Genomic DNA, 19,362 nt, shown 5'->3' with positions numbered 1-19,362 from the left:
TCAGGCTGGTTTCGAACTCCTGAGCTCAAACAATCCGCCCGCCTCGGCCTCCCAGAGAGCTAGGATTACAGGCGTGAGCCACCGCGCCCAGCCATTTTTCAGATTTTTTAATCAGGCCATATACATTCACATTTGTGGTTATTGAGTAAAGAGGTAAAATGTGTTTCTTAGTGTGAGACACACTTGAAAACTGAAACAGTCATGTAACTAATAAGTCTACATTTCTATATGTTGATTTTTATTGGGAACCAACTGCTAGAACCTCACTATAAAAGAATTTGTATAGAATAGGATTCAGTATGAGGCAGTTGTATGAATAGGTTGGACTGTTGGAAGGATTGAGTTTCTGACATACCAAAGGCCCGGCTTGCCTACATTTCCTCCCATGAACTCTGAGGTGTTTGTCCAGCAGAGACCATGAGGGAGCTTCTGTGATAGTGGCTCCAGGGCCAGACAGTCTGGATTTCAGATCCGGGTCTACCACCCTCCAGCGGTATAACCTTAGACACGTTCCTTAATGTCTCCCAGCCTCATTTTCCTCACCTCTAAATGGATGTAATGGTGGTATGGCAGGGCGATGACAAGGATTAAATAAAGTCTTGAACGAACGGACAGTGCTTGATGCAGTGCCTGGCAGATGGACGTGCTCAATTAGCAGGCTCCTAGGATTTGCAGTATTGTGAAGCTCTAAAATATTTCTAAAATCATACCCAGGCACTTTTGTTATTTCACATAGTTAATAAGGTGAGCAGTGTTTTTACTAATTCAATGTTACTTCCCTGTATAATGTTTGTTAAGTTAGTGGTGTTGCTATTTGTGTTTTCAATAGGTTATTGAGGACACCAAAGAGAAAAGAACCGTCATCCATCAAGCTATCAAATCTCTGTTTCCAGGATTAGAGACAAAAACAGAGGATAGAGAGGGGAAGAAATACATCGTAGCCTACCACACAGCTGGAAGAAAGGCTTTGGCAAGTAAGTGTGTGAGTGACCAGCTTCTCTTTCAGATGGCCCAGGGAGGCAGAGCCTGCTCTTTGGTCACCTGTTCATGCTCAGGGGCTACTTTGCTGTTGTTCAGAGGAGGATATTGATCATGTCACTCCTTCAGAGAAGGGTGAATATTGTTTCAGATGCCAGCACAGTCCTGCAGCCTGCCTGTCTGGTAGGGAGCATTAGGTCTTTTATGTGAGTAAAGGTTTGCTGAAATAATGCGGTACCTAAGAGAGAGAGCCTTAGGAATTTGATATGTTCCCTGAAGAGCAGAGTGGGCTGAGTGGCAGTTCAAGAAAATGGAAGGGTTATTGCTCACTCTGTGTTCTTAACGGAGGAAAGAAAGTTTTCAGATGAACAAGAAATGCTTATCACCTATCCCAGTGGCATATTTCCTGCAAGATTCCTTTATTGAAAGAGTTGCTGCTTTCCAACTGTGAGTACCTTCTTCAGTCGCACATAAAAGACCTGGGATCGATGGGAAGACTCCCCTTTGTCTTTGCCCATCTTCATTGTGTATCATCCATTTGGAATGGGTGTATCATCAGTGAATCACTTTGATACTTACCTTCAATGTGTTTTCTACATCCATGAAAATTTCTATTTGCATATAACCTTTAAGAAAAATTAAGTGACTTTTTTCTTTTACCCATGAAATCAGCAGATAAAATCTTAATGAAAATTACAACAGGAAAAAGTTATTTCCTTACCCTTCCCCCCTACCAGTGATGGCCCCTATTAATGGAGTTATTTCTGGATACATTCGTTAGAGCAGAACTTGCCAAGACTATGTAACAAAAAGACTGTCAATTATTAGAGCTTTGTCAGTATTCTCTTAGGTTAATTTAAAAGTTAGTACTGTGAATGAATGAAGCTTAATTGTTTATAACCACATTTTTCTGAAATAAGAGGGTATAAGAAAAAAAGGAACAGAAATAAAATTTAACTATGCCTGAGAAAATAATCTAGTCAAATCAGCAAGTCTGGTATTGACAGAGAAATGAGAAACCTGAGCAGTTGGGAGGAGGAGGAGATCTGAAGCCAGTTCTCAGTGGATACTAAGAGGAACATGGAGGTGATATGTTCTGGAACTGCTTGGAGTACAAGTTGTTAATCACATTTCAGTCTGCAAACTAATGGTGTGGTTACTGTATGTTCCTCTATTGTCTGGGTCAAAGTATAAAATATCACCTTAGCAGCCTTTCTTCAGTCAAGGTCACTCAAGAGAGGTAAACCCAGTGGAAAATGACTTGAACAGCTGTTCCCAAGGATGGTATATAGCTAGTAATTATTCTGGATATAGAGGAGAGAAGGTGATATCTACATACAGTGATGCCTGGGTGTATTTGGTCTTCATTCTCTCAAAGAACCCAGTTGGGAAGGCTACCAGGGTCTTGTTCTGCTCGGTGTGGTCATGGAGGAAGCAGATTGGAAAAGGCAAAAGCTGTATTTTTTTGACTGGTTGCCTCTCAGAAGCGATCATCATTTCCTAGGAGATGTTAGGTTTTGTGAGGGGAGGGAGGGCATTTGCAGGCCATTACTGTTTGGGGGGGGTGGTTTTTACCCTTTTCCTTCTTTAGGTGACTGGTGCCAAATTTCTCATATTCTGTTTTTATCCACATTTCTCTGCTTAGGCCATGCTCACTTTTCATTTTTTTCGATACAAAATTTCCTTAAGATTTTCCAAGTATTTGGCCGGGCGCGGCGGCTCACGCCTGTAATCCTAGCACTCTGGGAGGCCGAGGCGGGCGGATTGTTTGAGCTCAGGAGTTCGAGACCAGCCTGAGCAAGAGCGAGACCCCGTCTCTACTAAAAATAGAAAGAAATTAATCAGACAACTAAAAATATATAGAAAAAATTAGCCGGGCATGGTGGCGCATGCCTGTAGTCCCAGCTACTCGGGAGGCTGAGGCAGGAGGATTGCTTGAGCCCAGGAGTGTGAGGTTGCTGTGAGCTAGGCTGACGCCACGGCACTCACTCTAGCCCGGGCAAAAGAGTGAGACTCTGTCTCAAAAAAAAAAAAAAAAAAGATTTTCCAAGTATTTGACTCAGCTATGTGATGTGAACTACTCTTCCCGTCTCCCTTTGGATATGTTCAGTAAAATGTTAATTTCTTACTTTAAAAAGGCGTGAAGGCAGTCAGGTTGGATCAACCCCTGCATAGAGCTCCACACCTCTTGGGCTTGAGGTGTTGTGACATTTATTCAAAGATGGACTGAATCTCTGCCATCTGAGCTGATACCTCCCAGTTCCTCATGGAAGGTGGTTCCTCGGCCCAGAGAGGTGCCTGGGAACTTGCATTCATCTTTTACAGACCCAATTCCCCCACATGCTGAGAGTGGGCTGAAGTAAATGCCCCTGGGAAAGGAAGGGGAGCTGGTATCTGGAGGTTGTTGTTCATGGCCCTGGAAATAGAGCACACTACCAAAGACAGGTGGTCCTCCTGGGCCACCTTGCATTTGCAGTGAATTAGCTTTTAAAGCATCATTGCAAAGCTTTGCAATTTATGTTTTTAAGCTTTTTTTTACTACCAAACCCTGATATAAATTGTTATTGGTGGTTTATACATTATCTAGCAGATTTGCAATATTCTTAGTCTAAACTTTCTCCAGTAGAACTGTACATCCTAAAACATAGATGTGGTAGATTCTAAATCATGGTACCACAACACCACAAATTACCACTGTTTAAACTCAGACATTAATTTGTATGTTTAGCCAGTTTGACAGGGCACATTGCTGTACCTATCAAAGCATACATATGGTATTTTTCTGAAAATACCCTGTAACTATTACAACATTATATAAGCAGGTAAATTAATTTATGTTTTAAGGTAGATGGTATATATTTCAAATGCCTCTAAGAACTTGTTTTTAAAGCCTTACGTAAAAAATAAAATCTGCCATGTGATATGTACAGGTTCTCTGTACTTTCTGAAAATGAATGGTTCCTAGGAGGGGCTCCTGGATCTAGGGATCCACAGAGACTCTGGAGGGAGAGCCAGATAGTACAGAGAAGCTCTCTGGGAGAGACTGGTATTAGGGAATCCACAGGAACAGGGAACTCTCAATAATCAGAGTGCTCAGCAGGGAAAATGCTGCAGAGAGGTCCAGCAAGATAAGAACTCTGAAATGTATCTTTCAGTTTAGCAACGTGGAAATCAGTGTTGTCTTTTTGCCAGAGCAGTTTTAGTGGAATGATGAGGTTGGACACCAGTTTACACAGCCAACTGAGATGGAAGGTAGTATATACAAACTGCTCTTTCAGATAAGCTGCAAATACAAGGAGAAGGGAAGGGAACATTGTTAAGGAGGGGGGAACATAGGTTTGGCTTTTAAGATGGAAGTATTGTGAGGTATTTGTATATTGAAAGGGGAGAGCCAGTGGAGAGGGAGGGTGAACATTCAAGGAGTAGAGTAGTAAAATAAAGATAATGAAAGGAGCAGGATCTCTGAGGAAGCCAAAAGGTTGATGTGCTGGGGTGTGGCCGTGGGAATGACCTTGAATAAGAAGGAAAGAGTGGCCGGGCACGGTGGCTCACGCCTGTAATCATAGCACTCTGGGAGGCCGAGGTGGGCGGATTGTTTGAGCTCAGGAGTTTGAGACCAGCCTGAGAAAGAGTGAGACCCCATCTCTACTAAAAATAGAAAAGAAATTAATTGGGCAACTAAAACTATATAGAAAAAAATTGGCTGGACATGGTGGCGCATGCTTGTAGTCCCAGCTACTCGGGAGGCTGAGGCAGCAGGATTGCTTGAGCCCAGGAGTTTGAGGTTGCTGTGAGCTAGGCTGAAGCCATGGCACTCACTCTAGCCCAGGCAACAGAGTGAGACTCTGTCTCAAAAAAAAAAAAGAAGGAAAGAGCATTCTGCATGCTGTTCCATCCTGTCATCTTTCTCAAGCTATAAGCATTTTTCCTTCCTTATTCATGGGGACCTCTGTGCTCAATACAAGGATCTTCCTGAACTAGGTTTCCCTTTTATCTGGTTTCCGTTTCTACCAGACTGACGTGTCAGACCCTCAGAAGGTGGAAAATAGGAACCATATTACCCAGCCTGAGAATTCTTTGCATTTGCATTATAAATCAAAGTGTCTCAAAAATGTCTGCAAGTTATTTTAAATTCACTTAAATTGTTAAGCTAAGTATATGCTGCTTAGGGATTGGAGTTTTATAAAGTCAAACGACTTGCCCAAAATAAATTAAGACTCATTGATTTTCTGTTATTCAGAATATTCCCAGTTAGTGCATATGCTTACTATTTTGTATATTGAGTGCACCTAGAGAAAAAATCCATAGTTGTATCTGTTATTCGCAGAGGAGATAATGTATGCATGCTCAGTGCTTAGATTTGCTAATAGAAGATGCATGCTTATGAGCCAAAACTCATACTCAGTTGTCATGGTTTCTCTTAAGGTATAACAGTATTTCATTTTCTTGTGGCTTCATTTATTTCTTGCCATTATACTTAATTGTGAATGCACTGAAGGGGTTGTTAAGAAAACATGTAGCTACACTTCATCACCTTTTATCACAAGTGTTTTTAAAAACTTTACTTGGACATTTTCAAACATGCACACAAATAGAGGAAGTAGTATATGGAACCCTCATGTACCCATAAACCATCTTTGAGATAATCAACATTCTATTGTTTCAGTTTGATCTCTCCCTCCCACTTTTATTTTCTTATGGGGCATTTTTAAAGCAAATTCTATGTAACACATCACTTCACTGATAAATACTTCAGTATGTATTTACCAAATAAGGACTAAACTATTATTATCACATCCAACAAAATCAATAATAATTTCTTAATATATAATACCCATTGTATGTCCAGTTTTTCTCTATCTCAAAAATGTCTCTTACATACAGATAGCTTGTTAAAGTAAATGATAAAAAACAAGGTCAGAGCCCCGCACTCATGGATAAGTCTCTAAATCATCTCTTAAATCTCTTTTAATCTGTAAGGTAAAGAATTTTGATAACCGTTTTCTATAATCATTCAACGTTTTTTAAATAAAAAATCTTTATAATTCAATGCAGGAAAACTCATAAAACACAGAAAAGCACAAAGCAAAGCAATAAATACTTGCAATCGCGGTACCAAAACATAATCACAAATGGCATTTTGGTATGTGTCTTCCCATATTGAAGAAGACACATCCCTGGATGGGGAAGGAACTGGTGTTTTAGTCTTAAACCTTTTGCTGCATCCCATGGGTACAGACCATACAGCTCTGAGCATGAACGGACATGCCCATTGTGAAGGGATTGAGAACAGGGAGGCTGTACTTGTAGGTGAGTTTTCTACCTGTTCACTGTTTGCCTCCACAACATTCCATTGTTCATGTCTACGTGGCTGTTAACCCACCACATAACTACCAGGTGCTGTAGAAGTCCTCAGTATAAACTTACCATGCCATCATTTGCATGTTCACCTCTAAAGCACTTTAATATTATAAATTAAACATTGCTCTCTTGTGCTCTTCATGCTGTGCACTTGGACAGAGGTCAGAACTGCAGCAGGTAAGAGCGCTTGGCATTTCATGTAGAGAAAGTGAAATGCCAGTGATTTTATCACAAGTGCTAAGTATAGACAACTTTGCTTAACTGATAGTGAACTGGAAGGAAAACCAAAAATGTTATTTCTACTCAACAATTTTCTAAAGAAATTGTGAGGAATTCACACCAAGAGCGAAAGAAATACTTGTAATAGTTTTCTGTCCAAGACAGAAAAGACTCACATGTTAATCAGGAAGGAAAAGTGATTCACTAGGTATATATGCTATGGCAGTTTTCTAAGATGGTTTACTGATTCTTTTGTTCTTTACATTGTAGCTTAAATCACTAACCTATCAGGCAGTGCTTTTGCCTTGACAAAGCCAGATATCTAAGTAACTTCAGTACCAGAAATATCTTAAGCCTCTGAAGGTAAAGGTTTCATGAGTTCATGCAAAAGCATTATTTTAGGGACGAAGACAAAGGAACATTTTTAAACATAGAGGACTCTTTCTAGAGATTGTATGAAATATTTTTGCATAGGTTTTCTTTCATGGAGTTAGAGAAATCATCGTGTTGTTCAAATAACAACTGTAGCTTTATATCACACAAGACTCGTGAATATTATTGTACAGTGTCTGTAAAGCACAGTTTTGGCTTACATGTTTTTCTCAAAAGTATTGATTTTTCAAAACACTCTTTGACCAGCTTAAATCTAAATCTTACATTTTTTAAATAAATGTTTTTAGATTATAGTGTATTTGAAATGTTCAAATAAAAGAACAGTTTTAAAAATTAAGTTTTCCAAGGTCATACAGTATTTGTCGGTCTCCAGAAGAGTTGAACAATTGAAGTAACACTAGCTCTGAAGTTAGCATTTAACCTGGCTTAATTTTTAGTTTCCTTTTCCCCAGGAGTGACAATCAGCTACTCTCCCTCTGTAAGGTAGACATTAGCCAAACTGTTGTGATGGAAATAGCCTTTGGAAAAAATTTAATCTTGTCACTGAGGCAACTCCTCACAAGCTCTGCCCAACACCCCCACTACCACCATAAGGCATCCAGCCTACGTGTGCGTGAACACCTAACTGTGGATATAAAGCAAGCCTTGTAGATTCCGAGCTAATTGCTGTTTCCTTCTGGACTGCGTGTGTTCCAGAGAGCTAGTCAGCCCACCTGTCGGACCCATGCTGCTAAAGTAACACGGCTGGGGGTCGGCGGGACTCCTGTATGAAGACTGCTGTTGAGTCTGAGTCACTTTCACACCACTTGCATTTTAGCTTTTGATTTTAAATATGGACAGAAAACGTTAAGTGTCCAATCACAGAAAGTTTAACGCCTATAGTGCACATAGTTATAACCACTTAACCTATATTTCTTGTTAGACTAGATCTGATTTCTCATTGAAAGGTTCTACAGTGAAAAATAAGCTCTGAAGGGTTTCATGAGAAAAAACTCAAATAACTTCTATTGTGGTATATATAATGTTTCCTTTTTTGTTTTTTAAGATCCAAGAAAACATTCTTGGCCAAAATCTAGGGGAAGTTACTGCCACTTTGTACTATACAAGGAAAACAAAGACACCATGGATGCTATTAACGTACTCTCCAAATATTTAAGGTTAGTATCTTGTTCTTATGCTCATACGAAATCAAACACCAGGTACATATTTTCCTCTTTCCACAATAATGGAAAAAGGAGCAGGGCCATAAATCATAGATAGCAAATGTGCTTCTCAATGATAGTTTTCTTAGGCAGTAGATGAATTAATTTTCTTTGATCCCCATGCATATTCCCAGTAATTCAGGGTGAAATTTCTGTTAGTAAATATTTCGCAGTTGAGAGTTACCAATCCATCTGGCTGAAAATAAAAATAATCTTTCTCCCCGAAAAGGCTATACTTGGACGTCATTGCAAAGGTTGGCTTTACCAAACTGGGAGCTCTCAATTCCTGGAGGCTGATGAAATGGAAAACTTGAGACCAGTCAGATTTTCTCATAGGAATGCAAATACAGCAGAGATTGGATCTCTGAGGGTGGGCAAGGTGCTGAAGCATTTTTAAAAAATAGAAATGGTTGCAGTCACCACAACAAATCTGTATGCTATGGAAATTTGCTTTCTAATATATATTTAACTCAGTTTAAATATGGTAACGCAGTGTATTAGTTTGCCAGGACTGTCGTAACACAATAAGCCACAGACTGAGTGGCTTAAATAACAGAAATTAATTTTCTTACATTTCTAGAGGCTAGAAGTCCCCAGATCAAGGTGTCAGCAAGTTTGGGTTTTTTTAGAGGCCTCTCTCCTTGCTTGCAGGTGGCTGCCTTCTCACTGTGTCCTCACATGGCCTTTCCTCTGTGCACACGCACCCCTGGTGTCTTTGTGTGTGTCCTAACCTCTTCTTACGAGGACACCTGTCAGATTGGATTAGGGCCCACCCTAAAAGGGCTCATTTTAACCTAATCGCCCCTTTTAAGGCCCTGTCTCCAAATACGGTTACATCCTGAAGTACTGAGGGCCAGAACTTCAACATACGAATTTTGGGGGATATAATTGAGCCCATAACACATGGTATCCAATTAAATAACATTTTTTTTGCACTATTTATTAGCTCCCTGAGAGAGAGTTTGTGGTACTGTGTCTGTAAATTGAGCCAAGGAGAATAGACTGTTCCTGACAGGGGAACAGACAGTAGGGGAAAAAGTTCCTCTGAGATCTGGAATTGAGGATTGCTTGGGTTCAAGAAATCTTTCCTATTTTTTTCCTTTTCATATGGAGCAGTTAAGTTTACAAAATATGTCTTAGTTAACTAGCTTACTTGTATCTTCATATTAAAACTATTCAGATCCCTGGTTTAGCATTTGACTTTTTTTGTACAAAGCCATAGCATGCATTTAAGGAAAATTCATACACTATTACTTTTTAAAATTGAAGATAAAAAATTTTCAGAGTGGTACATTATATCCCTAGAATGCATTTTTCCTTATTTTCACAGTTTTATGTAATCTAATGAATTGCACATGATCAATGGGAAGTGCATTATTTCCTTTTTTGTTACCGGCTAGCCAAGTCTTTGAACAACACCAGTTTTTTACTAATAGCCACAGATATTCTAAGACACTGCTAAAAAGGGACTTGTTCAGTCATCATTTATTTATTTATTTATTTTTTAAGAGTTATGGTCTCACTGTGTTGCCCAGGTTGGCATTGAACTGAACTCCAGACTCCAGCAATCCTCCCTCAGTCTCCTGAGTAGCTGGGACTATGCCCAGCTATCACTTACTTTTCTAGCTTACGTATTAGTTTATGTTTTCCTGGATTGATTTTTTCAAATAAAGTTTCTCCTCATTTTTCTCTTATTGTGTTATGTTTTTAAGTATATTTATTTCAAAATTTAAATTATAAGAAAGATGATTTTCTTATGGTACGTGTCTTCAGATGATTTTCTGTCTATCTTACCAGAGTCAAGCCAAATATATTCTCCTACATGGGAACCAAAGATAAAAGGGCTATAACAGTTCAAGAGATTGCTGTTCTCAAGTAAGTAGAGAGTCCATAACATGATAACTGTAAAAATACTAGCACAGCTTTTCAGAATTCTCAAATTTACTTTATAGGTTTATCTCTTCCATCTTTAGATGGTACCTCTGCCTATTTAAAAATTACTTTTCCGTTTTTTTTTCTTCTTGTTTGTATTTCCTAATGTTTTTATATCAAACGTATTATGTAATTTTTAAAGGATTTTTGTGGTAGAGCCAAGAGTATAAGTGCTTCTTTCTCTATTTTGTTCATTTTTTATTAAATGTAGGTATGTTATTTAAATTTTAATTACAAAATAGTGAGTGGGCTCTTTTGTTACACACCAGAGATCTACAGATTTAAAAAAACGGTCTCTGCTTTTGAAGCAATTATAATTTAATGGAGCAGACAGACAAGTAAATCAGAACTTATCCTGCAGTGAGACAAATGCTGCAATAGACGTATGCTCTGGGTATTAGGGCATGCCTATCGGCAAGCAAGGAACTTGACAGGGAGGGCAGGCAGGGGAAGCTTTCACACAAAATGGGATGCTTGAGTTTTAATTTAGATCAGGGCTTCTCAGCCTCTTCACTAGTGACCTTTTTGGGCTGGAAAACTCTTTGTTGTGGGAACTATCTTGTGCATTGTAGGTTTAGCAGCAGCCCTAGTCTCTACCAACTGTAGAACAGTAGCAGCCCCCCTTCCCTGCTTAGTTACGATAACAGACAATGTCTCTAGACATGGTCAAATATCCTCTGAGAGGGAGAATTGCCCCTGGTTGGGAACCACCAGCCTAGATTCTGGAAGGATCAGTAGGGATTTCCTGGGGCTGGGGAGAGTCTAGGGCTGTTAGTTCCAAACCAAGAAAACAGCTTATGAAAAGACGCGGGCAAGCACATTCGGTACCTGGCATGTACTTTAGTTTTTCGGAAGTGTAGCAAGAAGAAAGGTTTGAGGAGTAGGCAGGATGCGGATCCTGAAGGGTCCTTTAGGTCTTGTTGAGGACCTTTGACTTGACCTTAATCTAAACAGGGGCAGTTGTGTGTGGAGGCTGGATCAGGGGTTGCAGGCAGAGCAAGATGCATGAAACTGGAGACCAGCGCTATTGCCATGTTCTGGGGAGGAAGAACAGGGGTCTGAACCCACTCAGTCATAGTGAAGGTAAAAGGGAAGGATGAGTTTAATAGCTATATGGCATCCGAAAAATTCAGGCTTTCATCTTACTGCACCTCCAGAGGTTAGGAGTGGTGGGAGGGAGAAATAACAGGGACAGGAGGAAATTTTAGGAGGGGATGCGTTCATTATCTTGAATGTCATGATAGTTTCATAGGCTTATCCACATGTATGTTTTGAACATGCGCAGTCTACTGAATGTCAGTTACACTGTAGTTAAAAATAAAGTTGTCTATGTTTGCTATCTCCGCTTAAACATATGTATTTATTTATAATTCTCCCAACTTTTCATAAAGAATTTGAGGTGCTATCTCCTCTTGCCCCATAATCCAGTCAGGCTTCTTTTCCACCACTTTTCTGATTCACTTGAAATGATGTAGTGGTCAAGCTCTTGGTTGCATCCTAATGGATTATTCCAGTCATTTTCTTCCTTGACCATGGTGTAGTTGTAAAAGAAGAGTAAGAACATCTTCTCTCCATCGCTTTTACTGGTGAGGTGTGCAAATGTTGATGTGTTCGAAAGACAGCAGGAAGAGATGCTTGAAGGTGAACAGTGTTCCTACCTGGTGGCCTGGTTTCCTTTCTTCCCTGTGACTTCTAGCATGTGGAGTCGTCTGCTGAGGGTAAGGGGGCAGGCGGTGGGTAAGGGGATGTGAAAGGAGTGTGGAGGTTTGAAATAGCCTCTGCAGGTGATGGGCCAGTGGGCTCACCAGAAACTCAGATGAATGGGAGTTGCGGGGGATGGCAGTTTAAGGGCTCTGGCTTTCCCATACTCTGTAGATATAGAACACAACAGAAGGTTTTTGTCTTCACTTTGGTATCTCAAATATTGCGATCAATTCCTGTGATTTCTGTCTGGCTCTGAATTTTTGCCCTGATAAAAAAGATAAGAACTAGGTAGAAAATGAAAGTTCTGCCATAATTTTTTTTTTTTTTGAGACAGAGTCTCACTGTTGCCCGGGCTAGAGTGCCGTGGCATAAGCCTAACTCACAGCAACCTCAAACTCCTGGGCTCAAGCAATCCTCCTGCCTCAGCCTGGCTAGTAGCTGGGACTGCAGGCATGTGTCACCATGCCCGGCTACATTATGCCATAATTGTATTTCCTCAGAGATCACCTTGTTCACAACTTGAGATATGTTTTTTGAGGGATTTTTTTTCTCTTTTATACCAAAATATTTATACAAAATGTTCTTTTCACTCAAACAATAAATGATATACCTCATTCCCTGTTAATACATAGCAAAATATATTTAAATATATGAATATATCCTAATTTATTAACTCTTACTCTATTTTTGAATGTTTACATTGTTTCCTGTTTCTTGCTATCATAAGCAAGTCTGTGACAGACTTACAGCTAAATCTTGGCACACATCTATAACAACTTCATTAAGATAAACTTAGCGGTGGGATTACTGACTTAAAGGGAATATGAAATTCTAATGGTTTTTTCTTTTTTTTTTCCATCTGCTGGTCAGAACAAAGAAAAATTTAATGGTTTTTGATAGCAAAGCCTAATTGCCCTGCGGAAAGCTGATACCAGCTACCACTTTTATTCTAGTTCCTCAGAATCCACCCCAGCACACGGTTATGGTTGGGGGATGGGGGAGTGGAAATCATTAGCTAATGTGAGCATCAAAAAATGGCATCTCATTATTTTATTTTGCATTTTATGAGTGAAGTCTCTGAGTATTTGAAGACTGAGGATTTTTCTTTCTTTTCTTGGTCAGCCAGCAGGTGTCATACTTGATCAGGACGCTGCTGTGTCCTTACAGACTTTTGCTGCCTTTATCATCTTCCTGTTGACTTAATAAGAAACCAAATTAGACACCTAAACGTTGGCCCTTTGAAAGGACGTAGTACTTATCTTGCGGATACAGGCTGCCACCCTTGGTCAGCTTAATGGATACATGGGGCTGGGCAGAGTGGTTTTTCCCGTGAGAACTAGCGAACAGGAGAAACACTCTGCCACGCAAGGATTTGAATGATTGCTGGATTGATTAATCCTGAGGATCAGCACTATTTCTTTTCAGCTTCGTGTAACTCTAAAGCCACCTAGTGATTTTAACAGGATCTCAGACAGGAACATTCTCATTCAGTGTGATTTGTTTCTTTTCCTGCCTGTTCCTGCCAGTCTCCTTTCTGAGCTTGGGCCAGTACTTGCCTGGCTTTGTTAATAAAGGTTTTCTGTGCAACATGCTGCTTAGGTTGGCTCCTGATGTATAAAAGCAAGATTTTCATGTTCCCTAGTTTCACTGAATTTTCTGTGAATTTATAAAGAGCTTTGTCTAGGATCATCACAGTTAAAACTGTGAACAGTGTCACAAAGACATCGATTGTCAGCTTCCTTCCATCTTTTCTCGGGGAGCACCTGCATAGTTCTGTTTGCTGTGCCGGTGGGATTCAGAAGTAGATGTCTATTGTATATTCAAGAGTAGATAATATTATTCAGCCATAAAAAGGAATGAAGTACTGACACATAATACAGCATGGATAAACCTTAAAAACATGGCATTAAGAAGTCAGGCACAAAAGGCCACATATTGTATGACTCTATTTATGTGAAATGTCTAAAATTGGGAAATATATAGGGACAGGAAGAAAATTATAGGTGGCCAGGGGCTGCAGGGAGAGGGAATAGGAGTGACTACTAAATAGCCATGGGGTTTCTTTTTGGGGTGATGGAAATGTTCTGGAATAGATAGTGGTGACAGTTTTACAACATTGTGACTATCACTGAAGTGTATACTTTATAACGCTTAAAAAGGTGAATTTTGTGTTGTTAATTTTACCTCAAATTTAGAAAAAAGAGTAGCACTGTCAGGTACTTCCGTGACACTATCATGAAACAGTCTCCAGGGAATTCTCTCTAGGACAACCAAGTTTCCTATTTGATTCCTTTTTGCTCCTGACTCTACATTATTCTCTCAGTTTCTGTAGCAGTAGTTACTGATAAAAGAAGAGTTGTGTCCTCCTGTTTCTCACTCTGTTCATATTAATCCTCTGCTTTCTGAGTTCCTTGGGGTACAATTACTAGATTAATTCATGCCCTTGGGTTCTTCCATTGTCTCCATATATCTGAAGTCAAGGGCCTGGTGCCTCTCAGCCACTGCCTTAAGTCTGGACTATACCTACTTCACAAACCCTGTGGGTTTTTTGTTTTTGTTTTTTTTAGACAGAGTCTTGCTCTGTCACCCAGGCTAGAGTGCAGTGGCATCATCATAGCTCACTGCAGCCTCAAACTCCTGGGCTCAAGCAATCCTTGTACCTCAACCTTCCCAGTAGCTGGGACTACAGGTACTTACCACTGTACCTGGCTGATTTTTCTAATTTTTTGTAGAGACAGGGTCTCAGTCTTGCTCAGGCTGGTCTCAAACTCCTCACCTCAAGTGATCCTCCTGCCTCGGCTTCCCAGAGTGCTAGGATTATAGGTGTGAGCCACTGCACCTGGCCCACAAACCCTGTTTAGAGTTGTCCTAGATTGTGTTTGGCCCTAGGGTTGAACAAGAATGGAGGAAATGGAGTACAGGATTTGCCCATTTCCTGACTTCTCTGGCTAGCTCCTATATTAATTAATGGGGTGATGATAATTTTTTTCCTCGAGAAGATTGGTCAAGCTGCTTCTCTACATATTGAACCAGGAAACAAATAGGCTGATTTGTAATGTATCAAGGAATTGATTGAGTATCCAGGGAGTATGGGGAAATTTTTATCAAAGAAAGAAGAATTCCGTGGAATCAGATGGCAAGCTGGTATCATATAGGCAAATTTTAAACAGTTTATTTAACTTGACAACAACATATTTGTAACTAGAAAGTAGGATAAAATTTCCCCATTTTTTAACGTAGTGTTGGGACTTTAGAGGCTTGTGGGGCAAAGACATCCCCCCTCTGTGGGGCTGCTTCCATGATTAACCACTTTGGGGCAGAACTCAGCCTTTTGTGCAGACCCAATGCCTGAGATCCATATCTAGACCTAGTCCTACACTCTCCTGGTAGCAGGAGTGAGGTCAAAGTCCAACTCTGGAAACCACAGACACAGTGTCAAGGAGTAAAAAGTATGTTCTTCAACAAAGTAAACACATGGGAGGCAGCTCCTGTAGTCACAAGGGACAGGCTGCAGCTTGGTCAGTGGCAAGTAAACTGTAACATTCGTCTGTAGTTACGATGGGTTTACCCCTGAACCCGAAACCTTTCCTCAGTGGATTAACAGGAAAGCCAGTCATGGTGAAACTTAAGTGGGGAATGGAGTACAAGGGCTACCTGGTATCTGTAGATGTCTATATTAACACGCAGCTTGCAAATAAAGAAGGATACATGGATGGGACATCGTCACGAAATCTGGGTGAAGTTTTAATAGGGTATAATAATGTCCTTTATATCAGAGGTGTTGAAGAAGAGGAAGAAGATGGGAAAATGAGAGAATAGCATCTTTTTTTTTTTTTTAAATACATACGTTTATTGACTAGAAAGTCAATAAAGATTTGTTTTTCAAAAAAAAAGTGACACGCACGTTTTCTTTGTTCTTTTTTTTTTTTGAGACAGAGTCTGACTCTTGCCCGGGCTAGAGTGCCATGGCTTCAGCCTAGCTCACAACAACCTCAAACTCCTGGGCTCAAGTGATCCTCTTGCCTCAGCCTCCTGAGTAGCTGGGACTACAGGCACGTGCCACCATGCCCGGCTAATTTTTTCTATATATTTTTAGCTGTCCAATTAATTTCTTTCTATTTTTAGTAGAGACGGGGTCTCGCTCTTGCTCAGGCTGGTCTCGAACTCCTGACCTTAAGCGATCCACCCGCCTCGGCCTCCCAGACTGCTGGGATTACAGGTGTGAGCCACCATGTCCGGCCTCTTTGTTCTGATAGTACTGAGTGGATGTCTTTTCAAAGGAAATATGACTTTAGGAAAAATTAAAATCACTTTTCTATGTACTCAGAGGTACTGCGTGCCATTATTTCTAATATTGAAAATTGGAAACAACCCAAATGACCCACACTAGAGAATCTTTAATAAAGTGAATGATTAAATAAATAAATTTCATTTGATGAATTATTTTTAACTGTATCAGATTATTTCTAATTAGAAAGCAAAAATCTCTTTACTAAGATAGAAATAGATGAATACTGTGTTTACATGACAAGAAAAGTAAATCTCATTTAGAACCAAAAACAAGATAAAGATACCACACTATAACCACTATTTTTTATCATTGTTCTGGACATGCTAGTTAATGCAAACAAAATTAAGAAGTAAGAGATATAAGATATAAAAATTAGAAGGGAAGTAGCCACATTGCAGGTTCTCTCAATCTACTCAAGGAGTTGGTTGAAAGTTATAAAAGATAAAAATATTAATATACAAAAATCAGTATGTTATACAAAACAGCCAGTTAGAAATTACAATGGAAAAAAGAAATCTTTTACGGAGCAAAAAATTTAAAAAGGGAACATACCTAGGGACATATATATATATTTTTTTATTTCAAAGTGTCAAAGTGGTACAAGTGTTTTTGGTTACAGGGGATCACTTTTGTAATGCTTGAGTCACAGCTATAAGTGTGCCCATCATCCAAATAGCATTCGTTGTACCTGTTAGGTAGGTTTTTGCACCTTCCTTCCTCCCCCCTCCCTCTGTGACAAAAATTTTTTAAAAGTATGAGATCTCAATGAAGAAAACTTTGAAATGCTGAGAGATGTAAAAGACTTGAATAAATGAATGATATTAACCTATTATTACATACATATAAATATGCCTCTTACTGAACAGATGTATTATGTAAACTAATACTGCTATTAATGAAAATAATAGTAAAATTTTTTTAACTAATCAAGCTGATCATAAAGTCAGTATGAAAAAGATACAAAACAAGCCATAAAAATTCTGAGAAAAGTGACTAATAAAGGGGATTTGGCCCCAGTAGATAGTAAAGCATGTTATAGAAATATAGCAGTTAAAGCAATTTGATATTGGCACATGACTAGGTAGAATAATCACAGATGCAGATACATTCAAGGATTTAGTATGTATTCAAAGTAGCATTTAAGGCTGGGTGCAGTGGCTCACTCCTGCAATCCTAGCACTTTGGGAGGCTGAGGCGGGAGGATTGCTTGAGGCCAGGAGTTTGAAACCAGCCGGAGCAAGAGAAAGACCTCCTCTCTACAAAAAATAAAAAAATGAGCTGGGTGTGGTGGCACATGCCTGTAGTCACAGCTACTCAGGAGGCTGAGGCAGGAGGATCGCTGAAGCACGGAAATTTTAAGGTTGTAGTGAACCATAATGACGCCACTACACTGTCTCCTGGGAGACAGAGCAAGACCCTGTCTCAAAAAAAAAAAAAAGAATATAAAGTGCATTTAAAATTAGTGGAGAAAAAAATGGTTGATTCAAAAAATGATGGGATAACTGGGTAGCCATCTGAAAAAAATAAAGTTGGCTACCTACCTCAGTTTCCTATGCTAGGAATCCAGGTGGATCCAAAATACATACATAAAAAATGCAACTGCCTGCTTAAACTTCAGATTTTAAAAACAAAATCTTTGGTTATACACTTTCTAAGTATGACTTAAATCTCATAGCTATTTAAAAAAGAAGGAATTATGAATTCACTAAAATTTCTCTGCATAGTCCTTATTTACAGAAGAATGCCAACAAATATAGAAAAACTCATACAACACAGTGATAATTGATTCAGGCAGCAGTCATCCGTGGGTACCTAAACAATTGGGTGAAAGACCATGTGGGAATAGGATTTTTACATAATTTCAAAAGTATTCCCCCACAGATTACTAATTAAATACAAAGGGAAAGGTATTCTTACAGTGGAAAAATCTTATCAATACCATCCTAATCAAATGATTAAAGCTATTGTATCAGTGATGGACAAACTGAATCACTGCCCTTTATTTTTAATGAGATGGGGTCTTGCTCTGCTGCCCCAGTTAGAGTACGGTGGTACCATCCTAGCTCACTACCACCTCAAACTCAACCAATACTCTTACCTTAGCCTTCTGAGTAACTGGGACTACAGGCATGCGCCACCATGCCCAGCTAATTTTTCTATTTTTTGTAGATACAGAGTCTCGTTGTGTTGCTCAGGCTGGTCTCAAACTCCAGGCCTCAAGCAATCCTCCTACCTCAGCCTCCCAAAGTGCTAGGATTGCAGGCGTGAGCCACTGCACCTAGCCAGTCATTGCCTTTTGACATAATGCATTGAAAAAGGCCACATCACCTAAATAATATTCTTCCCAAAATGTTTACCTGAGTCTAATCATGAGGAAACAATCAGATAAATCCAAATTGAAAGACAATTGTGTAAAACTGCTGGCTTGGATTCTTCTGAAAGTCAGACGTATGTAATGAAAAACAGAAGGCTAGACAGATTGCTTAATGGAGACCAAACACACCGATGTCACAACTGCAGTATGTAACCCTCAATTGGATCCTGAATTTAAGAAGCTTACAAAACAAAACAAAATGCCAAAATGATGTAATTGGGTGAGTTTGAATATGAACAGCATATTAGATAGTAGTGTTAAGTACACGTTTGGCTTCCTGAGCAGACCATCGTGGTTACACTAGAGACTGTTTGTTCTTAGGAGATGCACATTTCACCTTAGGGGTGAAGTGACCAGATAGCAGTGACTAACTCAGTGGTTCAGTAAAATATATAGTTTTACCTTGTTGTGGGTATGGGGTGGGCATGTTCATATATTTAGAGAAAGAAAGATCTGTAAAGTAAATCTGGGAAGATCTGTTGCTGCTTTTCTCTAACTTTGGATTTTTTCAACATCAAGTTGGGAATTTTCTAAAAATGAAAAATACTATAAATTCACAACATGGGAGAATGGGAGGTAGTATTTGCAAAATGTGTGGTACAGGGTAGATATCCTTAATATATAAAATCAGAAAAAAATTTTTGTTTTTTGCTTTGGATCATTTACACCAAAAACCCAAAAATTGTAATAATCCAGTAGAACACTATACAACAGAACGAACAAGCAGTTAACTAACAGTCAACACATGATGTTTCACCTCACTCACAAGAAGATGCAAATAAAAACCAAGATAAAGGCCGGGCGCGGTGGCTTACGCCTGTAATCCTAGCACTCTGGGAGGCCGAGGCGGGTGGATTGCTCAAGGTCAGGAGTTCGAGACCAGCCTGAGCAAGAGCGAGACCCTGTCT

General features: G+C 39.5%; 2 protein-coding genes across 2 annotated transcripts in view; both read left to right on the top strand.

Annotated features, from left to right (window-relative positions):
- The window catches only part of PUS7 (pseudouridylate synthase 7 (putative)), a 54,268-nt gene that overhangs the window by 12,264 nt on the left and 22,642 nt on the right, over positions 1-19,362 (top strand). Inside the window, exons 5-7 of the mRNA XM_012650306.1 lie at positions 830-974; positions 7,997-8,108; positions 9,951-10,028. Of these exons, the coding sequence (XP_012505760.1) occupies positions 830-974; positions 7,997-8,108; positions 9,951-10,028 (335 nt within the window). The remainder of the gene's footprint in view (positions 1-829; positions 975-7,996; positions 8,109-9,950; positions 10,029-19,362) is intronic.
- On the top strand, positions 15,348-15,608 carry LOC105815178 (small nuclear ribonucleoprotein F-like). The gene has a single exon (XM_012650307.1). It carries the CDS (start codon positions 15,348-15,350, stop codon positions 15,606-15,608), a length of 261 nt encoding a protein of 86 aa, XP_012505761.1.

Source organism: Propithecus coquereli, unplaced genomic scaffold (genome assembly GCF_000956105.1).
Source record: "Propithecus coquereli isolate 6110/MARCELLA unplaced genomic scaffold, Pcoq_1.0 Scaffold32, whole genome shotgun sequence".
NCBI classification, from domain to species: domain Eukaryota; kingdom Metazoa; phylum Chordata; class Mammalia; order Primates; family Indriidae; genus Propithecus; species Propithecus coquereli.
The sequence above is the reverse complement of the archived record's forward strand: the minus strand, read 5'-3'. Positions and strand labels throughout refer to the sequence as shown.